The sequence below is a fragment of the Archocentrus centrarchus genome, assembly GCF_007364275.1.
Source record: "Archocentrus centrarchus isolate MPI-CPG fArcCen1 chromosome 18 unlocalized genomic scaffold, fArcCen1 scaffold_23_ctg1, whole genome shotgun sequence".
In the NCBI taxonomy this organism is placed as follows: domain Eukaryota; kingdom Metazoa; phylum Chordata; class Actinopteri; order Cichliformes; family Cichlidae; genus Archocentrus; species Archocentrus centrarchus.
In genome coordinates, this window is record NW_022060145.1 from 5,210,939 (window position 1) to 5,228,262 (window position 17,324).

At 40.6% G+C, this 17,324-nt stretch overlaps 2 protein-coding genes across 2 annotated transcripts in view; one reads left to right on the forward strand and one right to left on the reverse strand.

The window, feature by feature from the left end:
- Positions 1-17,324, forward strand: part of pcxb (pyruvate carboxylase b) — a 309,723-nt gene that overhangs the window by 168,423 nt on the left and 123,976 nt on the right. The gene's annotated exons all lie outside the window — the stretch shown is intronic.
- Positions 11,516-17,324, reverse strand: part of LOC115775143 (leucine-rich repeat and fibronectin type-III domain-containing protein 4) — a 38,803-nt gene continuing 32,994 nt past the window's right edge. Inside the window, exon 7 of the mRNA XM_030722660.1 lies at positions 11,516-14,415. Within this exon, the coding sequence (XP_030578520.1) occupies positions 13,095-14,415 (1,321 nt within the window). The 3' untranslated portion in view covers positions 11,516-13,094. The remainder of the gene's footprint in view (positions 14,416-17,324) is intronic.

The following is a 17,324-nucleotide window of genomic DNA, read 5'->3' on the forward strand; positions in this document are numbered from 1 at the left end:
TTCCCTTTATTCTCCTATTAACAGCATTTTCCAGGGTTTGAGATTTTTTTTTTTTTCCCCTTTTTATTTGCTTTATTAGTTCTGTTTTTCAATCTCAATCCACAGGAGCGTTGTTGAGCTTGGCTGACCTGCGTATGTGGCTGAGGTTATGTTTATATATATGCACATTTTTATTTGTTTACATATTTACGTAAACATCATAGTCTCATTTTGTGTATTTATGTACAGTTCCCTGAAAGACGCTTTTGCAGCACATCCACTCTTAAAGCAATGGGAGTTGTCAGTGCGGCTGGAAGAGTCGATTATGTTAAGTAAGACTTAATGCCGGAATTCAAAACCAGCAGAAAGGACGGGGTCGCCGGCTTTGTGGGCGTTTAACGGCGCTTTCAAGGTTTTGAAAGTGAAGCACAAGTGTGGAGCTTATCGCCCTTTTTAAAGAAATAAACTCCCTGAAGAGGTTTAATCACAGACAGCCTGGTACAGTGTCTGCATTGCACAATAATTATCGCATAACTAGCAATAGACCTGCAGGCCGTAGGCATGCTTGGGTTAAATCTTACTGTTACTTTCTGAAAAATGTACCAATGTAGAGCAAAAGGAGGGAAGCGATTAATATGGAAGCTTTTTGTTTTGTGCGCGTTAACTCTTTAAGATGGTTTGGGTAAATGTCCACTGTTTTGTGCTAAAGTTAACAGGATCAGTAACAAAAATCTGCACACTCAGATTGTGAGCATCGCTCACTGCAGGCAACACAGTGAGTTTGAATGATGTTACCTGTTCCACATACTGGACAAAGCTGTGACATCTGTTTTTCACTCACTTGATAAATATTTAATAATTATTCATATCTTGTATGAACAACTGCCCACAATAGGATGCTGATTAAAGCTGACCTTCTGTTGAACTTTACCTTGATTTATTTATTTTATTATTTTTTTAAACAGAAAAATCAGTTCCTGTTCATGCAGGTGACTGACCTAAACCCTTTGTGCTTTGAATTGTTCTGGTGTCTTTGACATTCAATCCAGTCTGTGCATAATAACTAAGAATGCATGAAACCCCTGCAAAATGACTTCATGATTCATTATTTCTTTAGCCCACAGACACGAGCTGAGTCATCGTTGACAAATTATAGCTGGCGGCTGGTGCCATTTTCTCTAAAATAAAACCACTGATCTGAGAAAGTTTTTTAATATCTTGGAGTCCACTCAAATGGTGATCAATGATGATCATTTTTTAAATAGGTAGCTCTTTTACAAGAGCAAATAAATGTTTGACAATGCTGCACTGCACGTTTTCAAGTAGAGGGAGGGCTGCATCAAGTTAAAGTATTTGTGCTTTATTTAGATTGTTTTTTTTTGTTTTTTGTTTTTTTTAAAGTCTGTATTTTTAAAGCCTCATCCAATATTTGGCATATGTGTTTGTATAATGATAGGCAACTTCATTTTTCTTTCTCATCTGAAGGGTAAACTGTGCATGTCCCAAGTTTTTCCTCACATTGAAAATGGCCTTATTGTAACAAGGAATATAATTTTTTTTTTTTTCTTCCAATCAGCAAAGTGCTACGAGCACAGTAGAGCAATGTGAGGTCTGACATCTCTGTATGCAGCTCAACTTTGCGTTGTCCGAGGAATGCTCTCTCTGCAGTGTCTCTGCACCGGTGCTGGTGAGCAGTGGGTATAGTGTTAAAGCTTCACTGTTTGCTTTGTAGTCTGTCTGCCACAGATGCCTGACAGCACTTTGATCCTAAACAATCACAAGCTAAGCTGTGGCTTAAGATGCAAGAAATGACAAAATGCAGCAGACATGGCTGCAGATAATATGAATACGACCCTCACCTCGGGAGAGGTGAATGACAGCCTTTTGTACATGTCTATAAGAGGCTGTTTAGGTTTTTTTTTTTTTTTTTTTTTTTTTTTTTTTCCCCCCCTGTTTTGAAAAAAGAGGATAACAAAATGCATTTGCATCTTTTTGGACAAGCTTATCCCATACATCTGCAAAAACTGCTTTACTGAGCGTCTGCTAGTGCAGTGCATTTTACAGTTTACGTTACAGAAGTCTTACGCCTGCTTGATAAATGTCAGAAATGGACCCATACACTACTTATTTCCAGCTCCATAATCTTTCTATTCCATTTCCTTCCAGCTTCAACTAAGATTTCAGTAGACAATGCTTCAAGGTCTGTAAAACGCTCTCCATATCTTAAAGTAATAATGTCCTGCAGCATTTGGCCTTGAGGCACGGTTAGATAAGGAGCAAGGTTAAATTGCTTACTGGTTCCTAAAAGCTTCAAAGTTAAAGGACGCTCTTGGCAGTTTAGGTGCTAAAGCTGCAAGTTACAGTGTGAGGGCATAAAACAAACCATTTTCTTTAATAATGAGGTCAGTCAGTAATAATGCCCCCATCATTCCGAGAGTGACAGATTTGATTAAAAGTTGAATGTGGCGCGAGTGTGAGAGCAGCTGGGCACGGTGGAAGTAAAAGTTGGTTGCCTTGCACAGAGGAACACAGTCACCTGTATCTTTTTTATCTCCCAGCCTCCTCTCATTCCAAACTCCTGCAATATTGCAAACTGATACTGTTGGAAAAATTCATAAAATGGGAGTTTTTTTTTTTCTTTTTTTTTTCTTTTTTTTTTTTTTTTTTTTTTTGGTAGATGGATTTTTGGTGGGTGATATTTTGCGAAGCTCCCTCACACACACAAACACATTTTCTGTAACTATTCAGTCAAACCTGTTATCCCAGTTGAATGCAAACGTTTGGTTTTCTTTAGCACCAGTACAGCATTTCTTTCAGGAATGTTGCCACGGACTGAAATATTCCAGTACCTTCACCATATGTTTTTGCTTTTGGTGTTAATTAGTGTTGGGTCAGATATGGGAGTAGATTGGTTGGGTTTAGCCTCCTGCAGAGCCCAGGACAAGCATGTGTACTTGCATTAGTAATGTAACAAGAAATATTAACCTTTTAATGAAAATGTCAAAATAAAAATCCCATAATTTCATTAGTTGTGCAGATATGAGCATATTTGACATTTTTGTCCTTTCCGAATCTTTTTGTTTCTAGATAGCTTTGTTTTTTTTTTTTGTTTTTTTTTTTTCCTTCTTCTTTTCTTTCAGCTGTTAACTTCCCACTGGTTGTCTTGTATTGCCTCTCTCTCAAAGATATTCCACTGTCACCATCACTGAAAAGAAACCACAAAGGCTTCAAGAGTTACAAGATTTTTACTGCATCTTTCTGATCATGAGTATGAAGACAGCCTGATGTGTCAGAGTGGGTGGCAGCATCGCCACATGAAGGATGAAGAGAGAGAATGAAGAGTGGGGGAAAATGATGAAGAGAGGGCAGGAAGCTCCCCTTTCATTCTTTGTTCTGGGGAAAAGTGATGAAGAGATGGGCAGTGGGTGGCATGTTGAGAGAGGTAATGATGAGCGGAGTTCCTGTGGTGAAGTAAGAAAACAGAGGGAATGTCACATCAGGGACAATATATGAGAAAAAGATTTGTCAGGAATAAAACGGCGCACACTGAAAGGAAATCCAGAGAACTTGAGAAACCGTGAAGAGCTGCAGTGGTAAACAGAAACGACATTGTGGAGAAGTAGAGGATAAAATCTACTCATGTTTTTTTTTTTTTTTTTTTTTTTCCCGATTATTTTTAAGAGCAGATGCCAGTGAAGTGACATGCAACAGTAAACAATCAAATGCAGGAAGGTTGCAGAGGTGAAGAGAGGCTGGAAGTCAGGAGAAACAACTGCGAGAGCAAGTACTGCACTGAAAGTGGTGAAAGGGACAGAAGTTGAATAAATGGCAAGTTTGAGACTGGCTGAAAGAGTGACAAAGTGTGAGAGAGGTGGAGGGCTGGCGAGATGCAAGCAGTTGTAAAGCAAGGTAAAATCCAAAGAACATGTTTTACTTGCTTTTAGGCGTGGGTGTTCCAACGTTCCCATTTAAATAATTATAGAATGCAGCATAGATTTGAGTCACTGTTTTCTTACACTGGTCTGCAGCTAAAATACTAATGTAGTCAGACTTTACTAATTGAAAGTGAAAGTGATATGTAAAATTGTTAGTTGCTGTTATATGCCACTTGGTCATTTCTAAGATTATGTTTTTCTTTAAAACCAGAAATGAATAAAATGCTCTTCCTAAACTATTCATCCAGTGGAAATCTTGTATGAATTGTATCAAATGTGAAATGCACTTGGCATATTTCAAATTTGATGTCAGCTGTGACTTTAAATTCGACCTTCCCACTAACAGGACCTCTGCTTCATAGTAAAGCTACATGTTTATTTTTTTTTTAGTATTTAATAAGAAGCTGAAAGCGCTGCGACTCAGACATTTGCACCAGTGAAATGTACATGTCATCTAATGTAATGTAAAGTGACTACAAACAAATGAGAAGCTCGTAATTGTCTGTGATTAAAACTCTTAACAATGAACATAGGAGTAAAATGTTTTTAAAAAAAAAAAAAAACATGTTTTGGTAACGGTGGCCAGTTAGCTATTTTTACTGCTTTATTTGGATTCAGCACATTGAAATCCATCCAAGTGGACAACAGCTGAAGAACTGCTGAATAATGTTGTATTTGTGAAATATGGCGTCAAGTAGACCTGCACTCTTTAGAGCTTAGTACAAGTACTTGAGCTTGAGCAGTGAAAAGCTGTTGTGAAAGTTTAGAAGAGCTTGATTTTAAAAATAGAAATTAAAATATCTGCTGGGTGTCGGGTGAATAAGACAGAGGACAAGGGGTGAGAAACTTTTTAATTTACACTCAGAAAGGTCATCATTAGACGGTGACCTAACAGCAATCCAGAAGCTCTAACAAGGTATCCAGGTCAGGAATGTCATGGTGTGCTGAACATCACAGTCCAATTTTAGCATGCACCAATTTAATTTGTCACTTGCGCAGAGGGAGCAAAAGCAAACAAAACCTGAGCTATACCCTGACTTTGCAGTTCAACTCGAGACTATGGAGCCTTTTAGCCTCTTTTAGCTTGTTGTTTAGCTTTGGCCCACATACTACTTAGTATAATTTCCAGCTGGATGAAGCAAAAGAAGCTCTGAACCTAAAAGCTACAGGGTAACTACAGAGTTAGAAATTTCCCTTAGCACTTTGGGGAACCAGCTCCATGAAGCAAGACCAAAAATGGTTCTTAGATGGAAATGACTATTGTACTTCCACTCATCGGCAGGACAAATGAATGCTAATGTAAGCCTGTTTCTGTCGAATATATAATTTGGTAGCTGTCTGCTAATGTGTTCACTGTTCTCACCTGTGATGGTGAATGCATCTTGAGATTGTTTTTGTGTGTGTTTGATTAAAGATTCACTTTAATCTGTTGGCAGTTTATCGAGTAAGCTCCACTCAAACAAGTATGATTCCTATTCTTTAACTCGTCCGAAGAGACTGCCCCTTTCAGCTGTGTGAAGGTGAATCTGATTACATAACTCAAGTGGTAAAACATTTACTGACACTGCCGTGGTCAGCATTGTGTAGTTTAATAGTCTGGCTGGAAGGATAAGGGGACACCAATACAGCCGGGGAGCTCCTCGGATAAGAAAAACATGCAGCTGTAATGGTGCCGGAGCACAGTGGATAAAGGCACCAGGCAGAACTCTGCTTTCTGCCAGGAAGTTGAGTTTTTCTCAGTGACGGGACGAAAATGTTGCAAAGATGTGAGCTGGTCAGACTAAATGTGAATAAGGGTTACATTTTAGCAGCTGGAAATTGAAAGGGCAAAAAGAGTGTAAGGCTCAAGGTAATCAGCTTTTCTCAGTGAACAGTTAATGTAGTGGCTGAATGAAGACCGAAGAGGGATAATTGAGAAAAATGAGAGGAAAAAAGTGGTGCATGGCAGTGTTGAAGTAGAGAGCAGATAAATGAAATAGAGCTTAGTATTTTACTGTTACCAAATTAACATATTGATTGGTATTTTTTTTGTTTGTATTTCAAAGTTTTTGAAACTCAGCATGTGCACTAATTCAGTGACAATTCAATTAGTGTTGAGTTTTTAGTTAACCTTTAAACATCTCTAACTATACCTACTTACCTAATGCAGCCATACCAAAGTAACCTTTAACTGTCCAAGCAAAGAGCAAGCTTTTCCTTAAATGCTTTTTTTTGCTTGTTTTTAAGAGAATGAATAAAGGGGATATTGAGAAATGCAGGCAAAAGTGGGAAATGATGCAGAAAATTAACCAAAAGAAGAAAACCGAGAAGGACAAGGACACAGGGGACAAGCATGAAACGCCACACGGTCTATTTGGGTGGAAGGAAAAAAGAACGGGGGGAGAATCGAGTTGAAAATTGAGTATTTTAGCAGTGCAGTATTGATATGGCAACCCAAAACTGAGCATGAATAAAAGGCATATTCAAGTAAGACTCAAACACTCGGTAGGAGGCACTGAAAACGAGGCGGAGAATATTTTTCTGTGAAGAGGAGAGCAGAATAAAATGAGTGAAAGATTGCTAAAGTGAACCGGCCAAACAATAAGAGATCCAAGCAATGGTGTGCGAGAGAGCAGGGAGGTCAGAGAGAAGTGGAGATTATGAGCGAATGCAGGGAACAAAGAATTGAATGAGAAGTCAGTGAAGGTGAAGAAGAGCAAATGAGAAGGCTAAATTAAAGATTGTGGAGAGCGTGAGAGGAAGGTGCTGAGAGAGAGAGAAGAGAGGAAATGATGCATGAAGGTAACGCCTTGCAGGAGGCTCTGTCTTATATCATTTTAGCACCTCGCTACTTTCAACATTGGTTCTCCTCCTTTGTCTCGCCCGCCATCGCCTTTTCTCTTCATGCCTGTTGTTTAAAGTTGCTCTGTGTAGTGTGTCAGTGTGAAATAAAAACTGTTAACTTGTAATTAAACACACCATATTTTTGTCTCATTGTCAAAATTCAGCACGTTGCCAGTCAGCGCTCACTTTCGGGTACCACTTTTACGCCGTTTGGATGCTTACCTGCCCATAATCTGTCCAAATAAGGGATTAAGGTTGAAATCTGATTCCCTGCGCCATGCAAGGCAAACTAATCTTTCTCCTCCTGATCTGCTACAGTACATGGGTTCTCCTCTATCTGTATCTTTGCTTCTCTATCTTCAAGTCTTTGCTCTTCTGTTTTCAGTCAACCTTTTTATCTGCCTCACTTCCTCAGTCTCTCAGCCCGTGTGCCCGGATCTTTCCGTCCCACCTCCCTTTTTCTTTGCGATTGCCTGATGAGGTGTTGTGAAAGCAAACAATAAAACTCTCATTCACTGAATTCAAGCGTGTCTAAAGATATGATTGCAGTATATGAAATGATAAGACTCTTAATGCTTTAAATCAGTGCATGAATATTCTCGAGGATCCTTCAGGTAGGACAGTCAGATAATATTTATGAGCATTCATCAACCTTCATCATTAGCTCTCCTGACAGCCTGTATTTATCATTCAGACTGCATTTCCCCTTAGCCTTGTTAAGCATGATTGCAAACAGAAAATAATTAAATACTAGACAGAAACAGTGATTAATGTCAGGCTGGGTTTGAAATCTATATGTTGAGGAATCGGGGTAACATTTCAATTTAAACGTAGCTTAAAATAGGGAAGTACTTTCACACATTTTTCAAACTCAAAATTTCACTCGTTTTCGCTGGCATGCTCAGCTAAAGACGAAACAATGCTTTACTTGTGTACATTATTTATTGCTGTAAATTATGCTCACACAATCTCACACTGCCACACTTATTCATATCCACTGTATCTTGTTGACACTTGCAGTAAAAGTGACTAATTAGGTGTGAAGCCCTGTGTGATTTCTGCTGCTGCTCCATACATCCAGCAGACGATGATTTAAGATTCTGCCCTGCTCATAAGTAAAGCCCAGTGTCTGAGATTTTATCTTGTTCATTTTCACGTGACGTTTGTAATCTGTGGCTTTACTCAAGGACATAATTTTCCACAATGTAGCTTAGGATCATTTGAAGTATTGGCTCAATATTCCCCCAGAATTCCTACTTTAAATGCCCACTTATTACTACTAGATGGTTTTGATTGTCATATTTATTTATTTTTTTAGTGTTACTACAGTAACTCTTACAGTCGATTTGCACCCCTTTAAGTTACAAAGTCTATATCTTTTAAATTAGGCTTTAAAAATAGAAATTAAATGTGTGCCGAGGACAAGAAGTGAGAAACTTTTAGTTCACAATCAGAAAGGTCGACGGTGACTTAACAGCAGTGGATTTAGTTAGAGAGGGTTCCCCCATGTCCTTATATTGGGGTTATCTCTTAGAGCTGAATTATAGGTTTTGCATTTATTACGGGGTCTCAAGGACTTTATTAATAGAACTTGGGTAATAATGCCAGGCTGGAGATGCAGCTGGATAGTTGTCATGGAAGTGTTAGGGTTTGTAGTAAAACATTTTTTTCCCCCGATGATCATGGGACAGTTGTCAAATAGATGTCTGCTCTGTTTCTGTCAAGGCACACTTCAGTATGTTGTACAACTGGTCCAACTGGTAGCTCACACGTTAGATGCTGACTCTTAAAGCATCCTGAGTAAGCAGTTAGTCAGCACACTGCAGGGAATTGCATCATACCTTTTTAACTGCAAATGTCAGAGGAAGTTTGGCTACTGGCAGAAACGACCTTTCAGGATGCACCCAAAAGACGTGCATACAGAAACACACAAACACTGCCAGGTGGCTATCTTGCAGCACAGATACACACTTGTTTCTTGAACGATAATCTTGTGTGCGGTTCTGTATGTTTGAATGTTACTCAGCTTTTTTTTTTTTTTTTTTTTTTTTTTTTATAATTGTGTGAAAGTGGGCCAGAGTTTCGCCTTTGGCAAAAAAAATAAAAAATAAAATAAAATAAAGCAAAGAGAGGGTTCTTCTGCACTGTGGTGATCTTGCCTGTCACACCTAAGTGCGCCCGTATACATGCTGGCAAACACACAATGACACTCTTTTTCAAAGGTGACTGTAGCAAAGTCTTGTTTTTAATGTGGACACTTATGAGTTGCAAATCAAATTGCCCTCCAGCTTGTTGTCCAGAGGACACACAAGCGTGCGCACATACTTTCCTACACACCCCGTTTTACTTCCCCTGTCACCGTTGATGGTCACAAATTAGCACACAGGCTACCTCTCTAGTATTGCTGGGTGTCTGAAGCTCAAAGCACAAGAGGAAATAAAAATTACAACTCCCTGTTACAAACATAACACCAGACTTTATCACATTGCGGTTGGTTTCCGTCTCTCCCGTCGCCTTGTTGAAGTAACGCACGTCAAAGTGTTCACCCGTGGGCTTACACAGGGCACACAGACGTGCACAGTGAACGCCAAATGCACTGACCTCCTTCCTTCCTTCACTTCTAGTCCTCTTTCCTTTACTCATCAGTCTGTCTGCACGTGTGTCAGCAGTCTCTCTCAACCCCCCTGCCCCCCCGACATCTTTCACTTCATCATGGGCATTAAGAAGCATCTGTGCTCAACAGAAAGTGGAAAACAAGCAAGTGTAGAGGCTGAAAGTGGGAAGTTTTTTTTAAAGAAATGCAGTATTTTTCTGCCTTTTTTTTTTTTCTTTAGTTTACATAAGGACTGATTTAAATATTTAATCCAATTAGTCTGTCCAGCTGAGAATAAACAATTTTGCAGCCCTGTGCATGACTCAGTTCAGCTAGGGATGCTGAAGAACAATTTGACCAGTAGATCTCGTCCCCCCCACCCACCCCACCCCAGGTCCAGGAGAAAACAGGACAAGTCTTCATGCCCTTCATCACAGAAACGTGTGGACATTTAGCTGCTGTATAATTGATGAGATGCAACAACAAAACCTTGGACACTGCCAGTGGTAATGTTATCTTAGTGCTGACAGGCTCAGAGCAGTCACCCAGAGACTCGTATTGGGCAACGCTGATGTTTGGTGGATGTTGGTGCATCACTAAATTCAGCGCATTGTTCCATGCACCACCATGTTGGCCATGTATTCTTTGAGCAACCAAGTAAACTGGGTATGAGAGAGAGAACTCAGATCATGCTGGTGGGGAAAGTTTTTCCCTGTCTGACCTTGGAAAGCCTCAGAAAAGAGCAGAAACCACTAAACAGCAGTGGATATCTGGGCTGCCTCCTCTTCAGCCGCTCCCACGTGACCTTAATGATGTAAATAATTGAACTGAAGTGATGTTTTGGCTTTGGTAGTTCATGTTTCACGCTTTACTCTTGGTGTTTCTTCAGCTCGTATGTTTTAAAAGTTTAATTAACTCTGCTGAGTTGCAGATTGCTGGCAGCTCACTTTGTTGCCAAATGAGTGTTAAACTCAGCTGCAGGTAGCAGTGAAAGGGTCGTGTAATGTCTTACATTGAAATACAGAGACTGTCTGAAACCAGCTAATGTTGTTGATAATAACAAAGCATCAGATTCAGGATCCATTAGTCTGACAGCTTTTCGTTCGTGTTCTGTCTGTCACATCAGCTCTCTTTCCTATTCTGTGTCATATCCAATCTGTCCTTTGAAATCTTATGTTTACTCGCACCCCCCCCCCCCCCCCCCCCCCTTTCTAAATGCATTTTTAGCTGTTCCTGAGTCCATTGATCTCCCTTCTCCAACCAGTTTGCTTCTTTTATGCAGTTTTTCTCATCCCCTTTTTTTTTTTTTTTTTTTAAACTGTCTCAAATGTTGTTTTTAATTACTGTAAGAACTCTTCCTTCACCCTTGCCTTCTAATCAGCTCTACTGACTGACAAGTAAACAACTTCATTTTCGGCCCACAGATGTGTGCGTGCGCTGCGGCAGCTTTGACTCAGAAGTTTGCCTGGAGTTGAAATCATTTTCATCAGGACTGAGTCATCTCCACAATACTCTCAAAGTTCAAACTAAACCGGAGCAGCGTTTGCAGTTTTTATTCAACTACATCCACCCTAATTTTGCAATTGATTTAATTATAACACTGAAATCTGTTGCCAGAGAATGTACCAAACTATACACACAAATTATATACAGTACGCATACACAATGTGCTTAAGTACTCAAGTACACAAACATGAACACACGCCACGCGTTAATGAGTCAGTCTCAGTTCCATACATGTAAATTTTATTATTTATATCAAGTCAAGAGAACAATGTTGACTTTGGCAAAATGAAATGAAAACAGAAAGGAAACAACACTGATTTGTTATTATTGGAATTGGCTTTGTTAAATAAGCATCTGTTTGTGTGTTTTGGAATGTGTGCGCGTGCCAGTTTGTGTTGTGCTGTGTGCTTATTCTGTCTTCTTTTTTTTTTTTTTTTTTTTTTTGTACTTTATTTTTATGCCTAGTCATAATCAGTTTTTTTCTGTCCTACGCATGAAGATATTTTTTTTGTGTAAAACAAAAAAAAAAATCACACCTTTCATAGTTTGCATTTGATCCTAGAATCATCCCCCTGAAAACTTTGAAAAACAAACACATAATGTGACATTATTTTTATGTATGTATATATATATATATATATATATATATATATATATATATATATATATTGTGTGTGCTTTCAAGTTTTCTTTTTTTTTCCTTTTTGATGGATGTTTTTGAGTCTGTTGGAGTCTTCCAACAAAGATTTTATAGCGTTAGCGGCTTCCACGGCAGTTTCTAATTGATTTATTTTTAACTGCTTCCTTTCTGAGAACATTCAATTTGGATTTAACATGAACCCATGTGGCACAAAGGAGTTTGAAGTCACACAAAATGAATTTGAAATTTTAATTTCCATTTAACGCTTTCCGCTTCCTGACCATGCTACACTGCTGAAAATAACAACTTGTACTCGTTGTGCTGTATTTAAACGTTTCACTCTTCCTTCACTCTGGGTAGAGCTCAAGACCACCTCTTACCTTAAATTTATTTTATTTTTTTTACAGCATGTTCAGAAAGCACTAAACATTTTTGAAACATGGAGTGTAGTTCACCCCCCCCCCCCCAAACAAACATTCATATACACACAGGCACACAAATGCATCCCATCCCTGATCCATAGATGCACGCACACTTACACGTCCATTAGCATTATTCATCTGGTTGGTCCATTATCGTCCGACATCCGATGCGATCTCGTCTTTCAGGAATGCCCACGCTTACGCGTTCCATTGTACACTTCTGTCTCCTCCATTTTGTAATCCATATCAACTCCATTGTAATTCCAGTGTCTTTCTTTTAATAACGTCTGTGCTACCCTCGCGGTTTCCAGCCTGTATCGATTGATCATGTCCAATCCACCCAGCTCTGTATTTATACTCCCATAATCCGCAGGCACAGCGAGCCAAAATCATTGTCCAGACGCAGAGGACACATAAAAGTCACATTCATTGCATTTCAGAAAAGAGCTTCAAAATGGCTGTCTGTGTGAAAGCCAGAACAACAGAGAGGGGCTTTGTCATCCAGACCTTTTCCACTGATGTATTTCTGTCAGAAGTGTTTCTCCAGTATTAACAGTTGTGTTATTATTCTTCTTGATCCAGTGTAAATCCTTATGGTGGCGTGGGAGCTGAGACTCTGGAGAATTGAAGGGTTAGCAGAAGTCTGGTACTGTTGGTGTACAGGCTTTCCTGTGATCCACGCAGAGTTCACGCCATCTCTGTCTCTGCTGTAACCTTTGTTCTGTTGCCCTGCTGATGTTTTCCCTCGTTAGATTACATCTTTCCTGCCTTTACATGTCACTACTCCCCCTCTGTCATCTTTTTCCTTACTTTACCTCTTAGATTTTTGTTTTTATGGTTGTGCTTTCTTTTCCCCCTGTCATCAGTATTTTTTTTTTTTCCTTAAATTTTTTAAGATGGAGTTTTGCTGCATCCCCAATTTTTCTCACATCTCAGAGAGCCTCTTACAAATCCTCACCTCACTTCTTGGTGTACTCTCCCCTCTCCTCACAGGGCAAATCAAGAAGCTGCATAAGTGAGACTTGAGTCGCTTGCAGTGCTCCCTTCCTCTGAACTGAAAGTTTTTCATCTAAAATCATTTTGCTTTTGTTATCCCGCCTCACCGCTTTGGCCTTCTTAAATCTGCATCCCATTCAGACCATCTTCACACAGAACCCTTTATCCCTCTTCACTTTTTGTAATCCGTTCCACAGCCTCTATACAACACTTTCCTCCAGTTCTTCAGCGCTCTTCCCATCCTTTCCTTTTTCCCTACCCCTGTCTTTTCCGTTATTTGCTTTCCCAGGAGTGATCCCAGTGTTAGAGTTGGAGTTGGTGGCATTATAAGCATGAATATATCCCCTTTGGAAATCACAGTGACCCCCGAACCCCCGACTGCTTTCGCCCTCGTCGCTCGTTGTCGATGAAGCTGTGCTTGTTGTTGACGCACACTGCACCAGCATTCCGTGCAGCGACTGGCTCCGCCTCGTCCAGATAACGCTTAGCCGCTTGGCATAACTGACAGCACCATAGCGCCTGGCGACACTCGCCGCAGCATCAGTCGCTAGAGCGACCGAAGAGCCCATATCAAGTGAGTGCCTCCGTTTGCTAACTGTTCCACAGGCAGGGCTTAGAGGGGAAACAGGGCTCTGATAAGCCTGTGAGGAGTTCCATTTGTCCCTACCTCTGGGTGTGATTCTCCAGTCCAACAGCTCCGAGTCTCTCAGGGGCGCCGCCAGAGAGAAACTGGCCCGATTGGTCAGCTCACGCTCCAAACGGGGTTTTGGGCGCTCCCTCTGACGGGACTGACGGGGAAGGGTTGAAGGAGGAGAAGGGGAGTAGTAGAGGGGTGTTCTGTCACTTTCTGAGGTGTACGGTAGTGCCTTATCCAGCTTTCGCTGCCTCACCACCAATGCCATCTCACTTCCTGCCCCTGTCGTTGTGGAAACCACACCTCCAGCTGAAAGAAACTGCTCCAGGTTGACTTTAGGCTTTGGCCTGGGCTTTGGAGGCAGTTTTGGAGGCACAGAAGAGGCAGACTCAGCCTCTTTTTCCTTTTCATTGTCCTTCCCCGCTCCTCTCTTAGAAGGCAGACCATTGGGCAGGACCACCATCATCATGTCTCCAGAACCATTTGATTGGTAGCACCCACTACTGTTTCCTCCTTTGTCTCCACCTCCCACGCTTCCACCCTGACAGCAGCCCCCGCCTCCTGCCTCAGTGTTGCTGCTGTGACATATTATGTGATCGCTATGATTGCAAACACGGTGGCGAACCATGAGTGCCACAGAAAACACAAGTAAAGTAACCACAACAACGCCTCCAACCAGTATGGTGAGCGTCCCACCCAGAAAGTGGGCTTGGAGGGAGCGACATGCAGGATAAACATCCTTGGTGGAGAACGTTGTGCAGCCCAGAACTTTTGTCGCAGCTAAAGATGTGATTGTGTCATCAAAAATGGCCAGCACGCAGAGATTATAGTCCACACCAGAAACCAGGTTCTTCAGGAGGAATCGGTCGCTGGTTGATGGTAAGATTCTAAAGGGGGAGTAAAGGAACAAAGACATGGGTCAGTTACATAAACATGTGCTGTGCACATAAATGCAGTGAGATGTACAATATCTGCAGCAATTTGAAACCTGACCTCAATACTCTGATTGAATTTAAAGATAAAGGGTTGAATATTGGAAAAGAAGCAGAGGAAAGGGTGTGTGTGAAAGGAGGGCTAGAAACAGCACAGGGGTGGATCCTGCAGTAGGGGGAGAGAGGGGAAAATGAGGCTATTGATGGAGAGTGTGCCTAGGGAACATGAAAAGAGAACTCTGTTTGCTCAGAGAGCTGGTGTGTGTGTATGTATGTGGAAATGTACTCGCATCTTTCCGAGAAGCAGACTCCACGCCATTTTGTACACCTCATATTTAAAAAAAAAAAAAAAAAAAAAAAAGTGGCCATTTTAGGTTTAATGGTTGGGCTAAAGTTAGTGTAGATACGAATTTAGGATATTGAGATGTGTGTAATCTGTGCTTTGCTCGTTTACATTGCAGATGTGTTCCTGTGTGTCTGTAATGAGTGAGAGCTTGCGTGGGATAATAAAGAGAGAAGTGCTTTTAATGTGTCCTCATTTTAAGTGTTCGAGCAACTGTTGGAAATAACAAACGGGCAAGAGGTGACCAATAGAGGGAGAGGGGGGGGAGACAGAGGGTGAATCGGGGGAACAGACGTTACGTAAGTTCTGTGCGCTTTTCTCAGTGTTTGCACCTGGTTCTGTATTTTGTATTTGTGGCACGAGGGAGAAAATAAATTGTATTTTGATGTCGGTGGGTTTGTGTATGTGACATTGCCAACGTAAAGTGTGTGGGAGACTGTAGCACACCTCAAGTGTCGCTGATGGGTATGACTATGCCCTCTGCATTTCCAACCCTCTTGTGTGGGCAAGTATGTATTGTAGTTTTGTTTTGCTAACCGGAGTATTTTGTCAGTAATTCCTTTTTGTCTTTCCTCTGCATTTCGCTGTCCAATTCCCTCTTTTTATTTTTCCCCTTTTTTCACGCTACATCAAAGGGCTTATTTGTATCCTATGTTACTAACCATTTCAGCTCCCAGCAGACCTGAGCTACATCCTATAAATGCCATCTAGGATGACTCAGACAGCCAGGGAGCTGCTGCAGAAGTCCCCTAACCTTATTCAGTATGTAATGCCTCCAAAATGGAGACCCAAAGACGGCAGCAGTTCAGTCTTTTCTTCAGTGATAAATTGGATGTAATTAGCTCCTGTTACATGATTTCTTTCAAATAAAATCAATCTGATTGACAATTCTCACATCCATATTTATATTGATGTTGGTGGGAAGATGGGATTAGTTGTGTTAAATAATGCAACACCAGCTGGGAAATAACGGGTGCTTTCTTGGAGGGAAGCTACAGGGCAGACCAGTGAATTTGGGTTATGGTAATAGCAAGCAGGACTATTGATAACATTTTCACCACCGTTTCGAGGCTTAAAAGTTAACAAAACTGAACATTTTCTACAAATGCCCAGGATATCAGCTATTTCACTGGTATAATTTAGAAGAAAAGATGTTCTTTTTTCCCCCCCCCCCTCTCTTTGCAAATAACAATGTTTCAAACTGAGTTGCACCGTTTTTAGCAAATTGCCTGGGGTGATTTGAATAGCAAGGACTGGCACAGAAATTCTTCCAAACTCGCAATTTTCAGCAGAAGCTCAGTATGATTTTAATAAGAAATTACAGCGTACTGTGTGACACTCCAGGTTCCCAGATAATCTGAGTAGGCACATGGGGCATTCTCATTAAAATCATCCCCATCCGGTGGTCATTAGGTCGCTATAAATTCCCTTCTAACACAGTTACAAATTTGCCTGTTAACTCATCCTGTGTGGTGGAGCAATTTGGTGATCCAGGTGTATGTTTCCATGGCAAAGGCTCATTATTTGACTCAGCAGTGTAGTAATTATACTGAGAGTACCTCTTCTTCCAGTATCCACACACTAAACACTCACAACCAATCAACTAGCTTCATTTTCCAGAATATTAGTCATGTCTTACTTTGGGAGACCCATTATTGAGATAAAAATTGCCAAGATGGATCATAGCAACATCACAGCATAAACAAAACAAGCTGCAATCTCATGGCCTAAGAAAAGGGTATGCAAAAGCCAACGCGCCATAAAGTCCTTCGGAGCACTGCTGTCTATTCCCTTCAACACATTAATTTGTGTAAATGTCGTCTTCAGCTAACGGCTTCCCTCACAGAACTTTTAAGAACTTTTAAAGTGTCAGGCAGCTCTGAAACCATGGACATAAACTATATTGGACAACCTAAACATCAGAGCAATAACTAACATTGACATAGAAGTTGAGAGATTTTGATTAAGGACTTTTCATATTCCTACAGCAAGGAGAAAGACATCCAGAGAATGAAAGTCAAACTGAAGGGTTATGACCAAATATCTCAAGGATGAAAGCTCAAAATAAAAGCCTCTTGGGTAATCAGTCAAGCCAGTGGATTGTGAATTGCTCCTGTGAAGTCCAGTGGTAAAGACAGGGGGTGCTCAATCAGATTTCCAACATGAAATATACAAGAGGCAGCGCTCACTATGCTTCTGTTTCTGAATAAAAAGCCTTGGTCATAGTATAGGCTTATGAAAGGCCCCGAGATTTATCATAGTCGTGTCAGTTCAGCTACAGCCTTTATGGGTCTATATATAATTGATAGATCCCACAAGGCAGAGTGACTTGACCATTGTTGCAGTGAGTCATGTACTTCAATGAGATGATTCTTCTTTGTAACAAAGGGTAATATTCAAATCCCTTTTCTCTTCCTTTGATTCATATTAGTGCATACTGTTTTTTTTTTTTAATGTCCCTTCTTGTGTCACTCAGTGCTTCAGAGTTGCATGTTACTGGATACTGAAAAGGAAGCCAAAT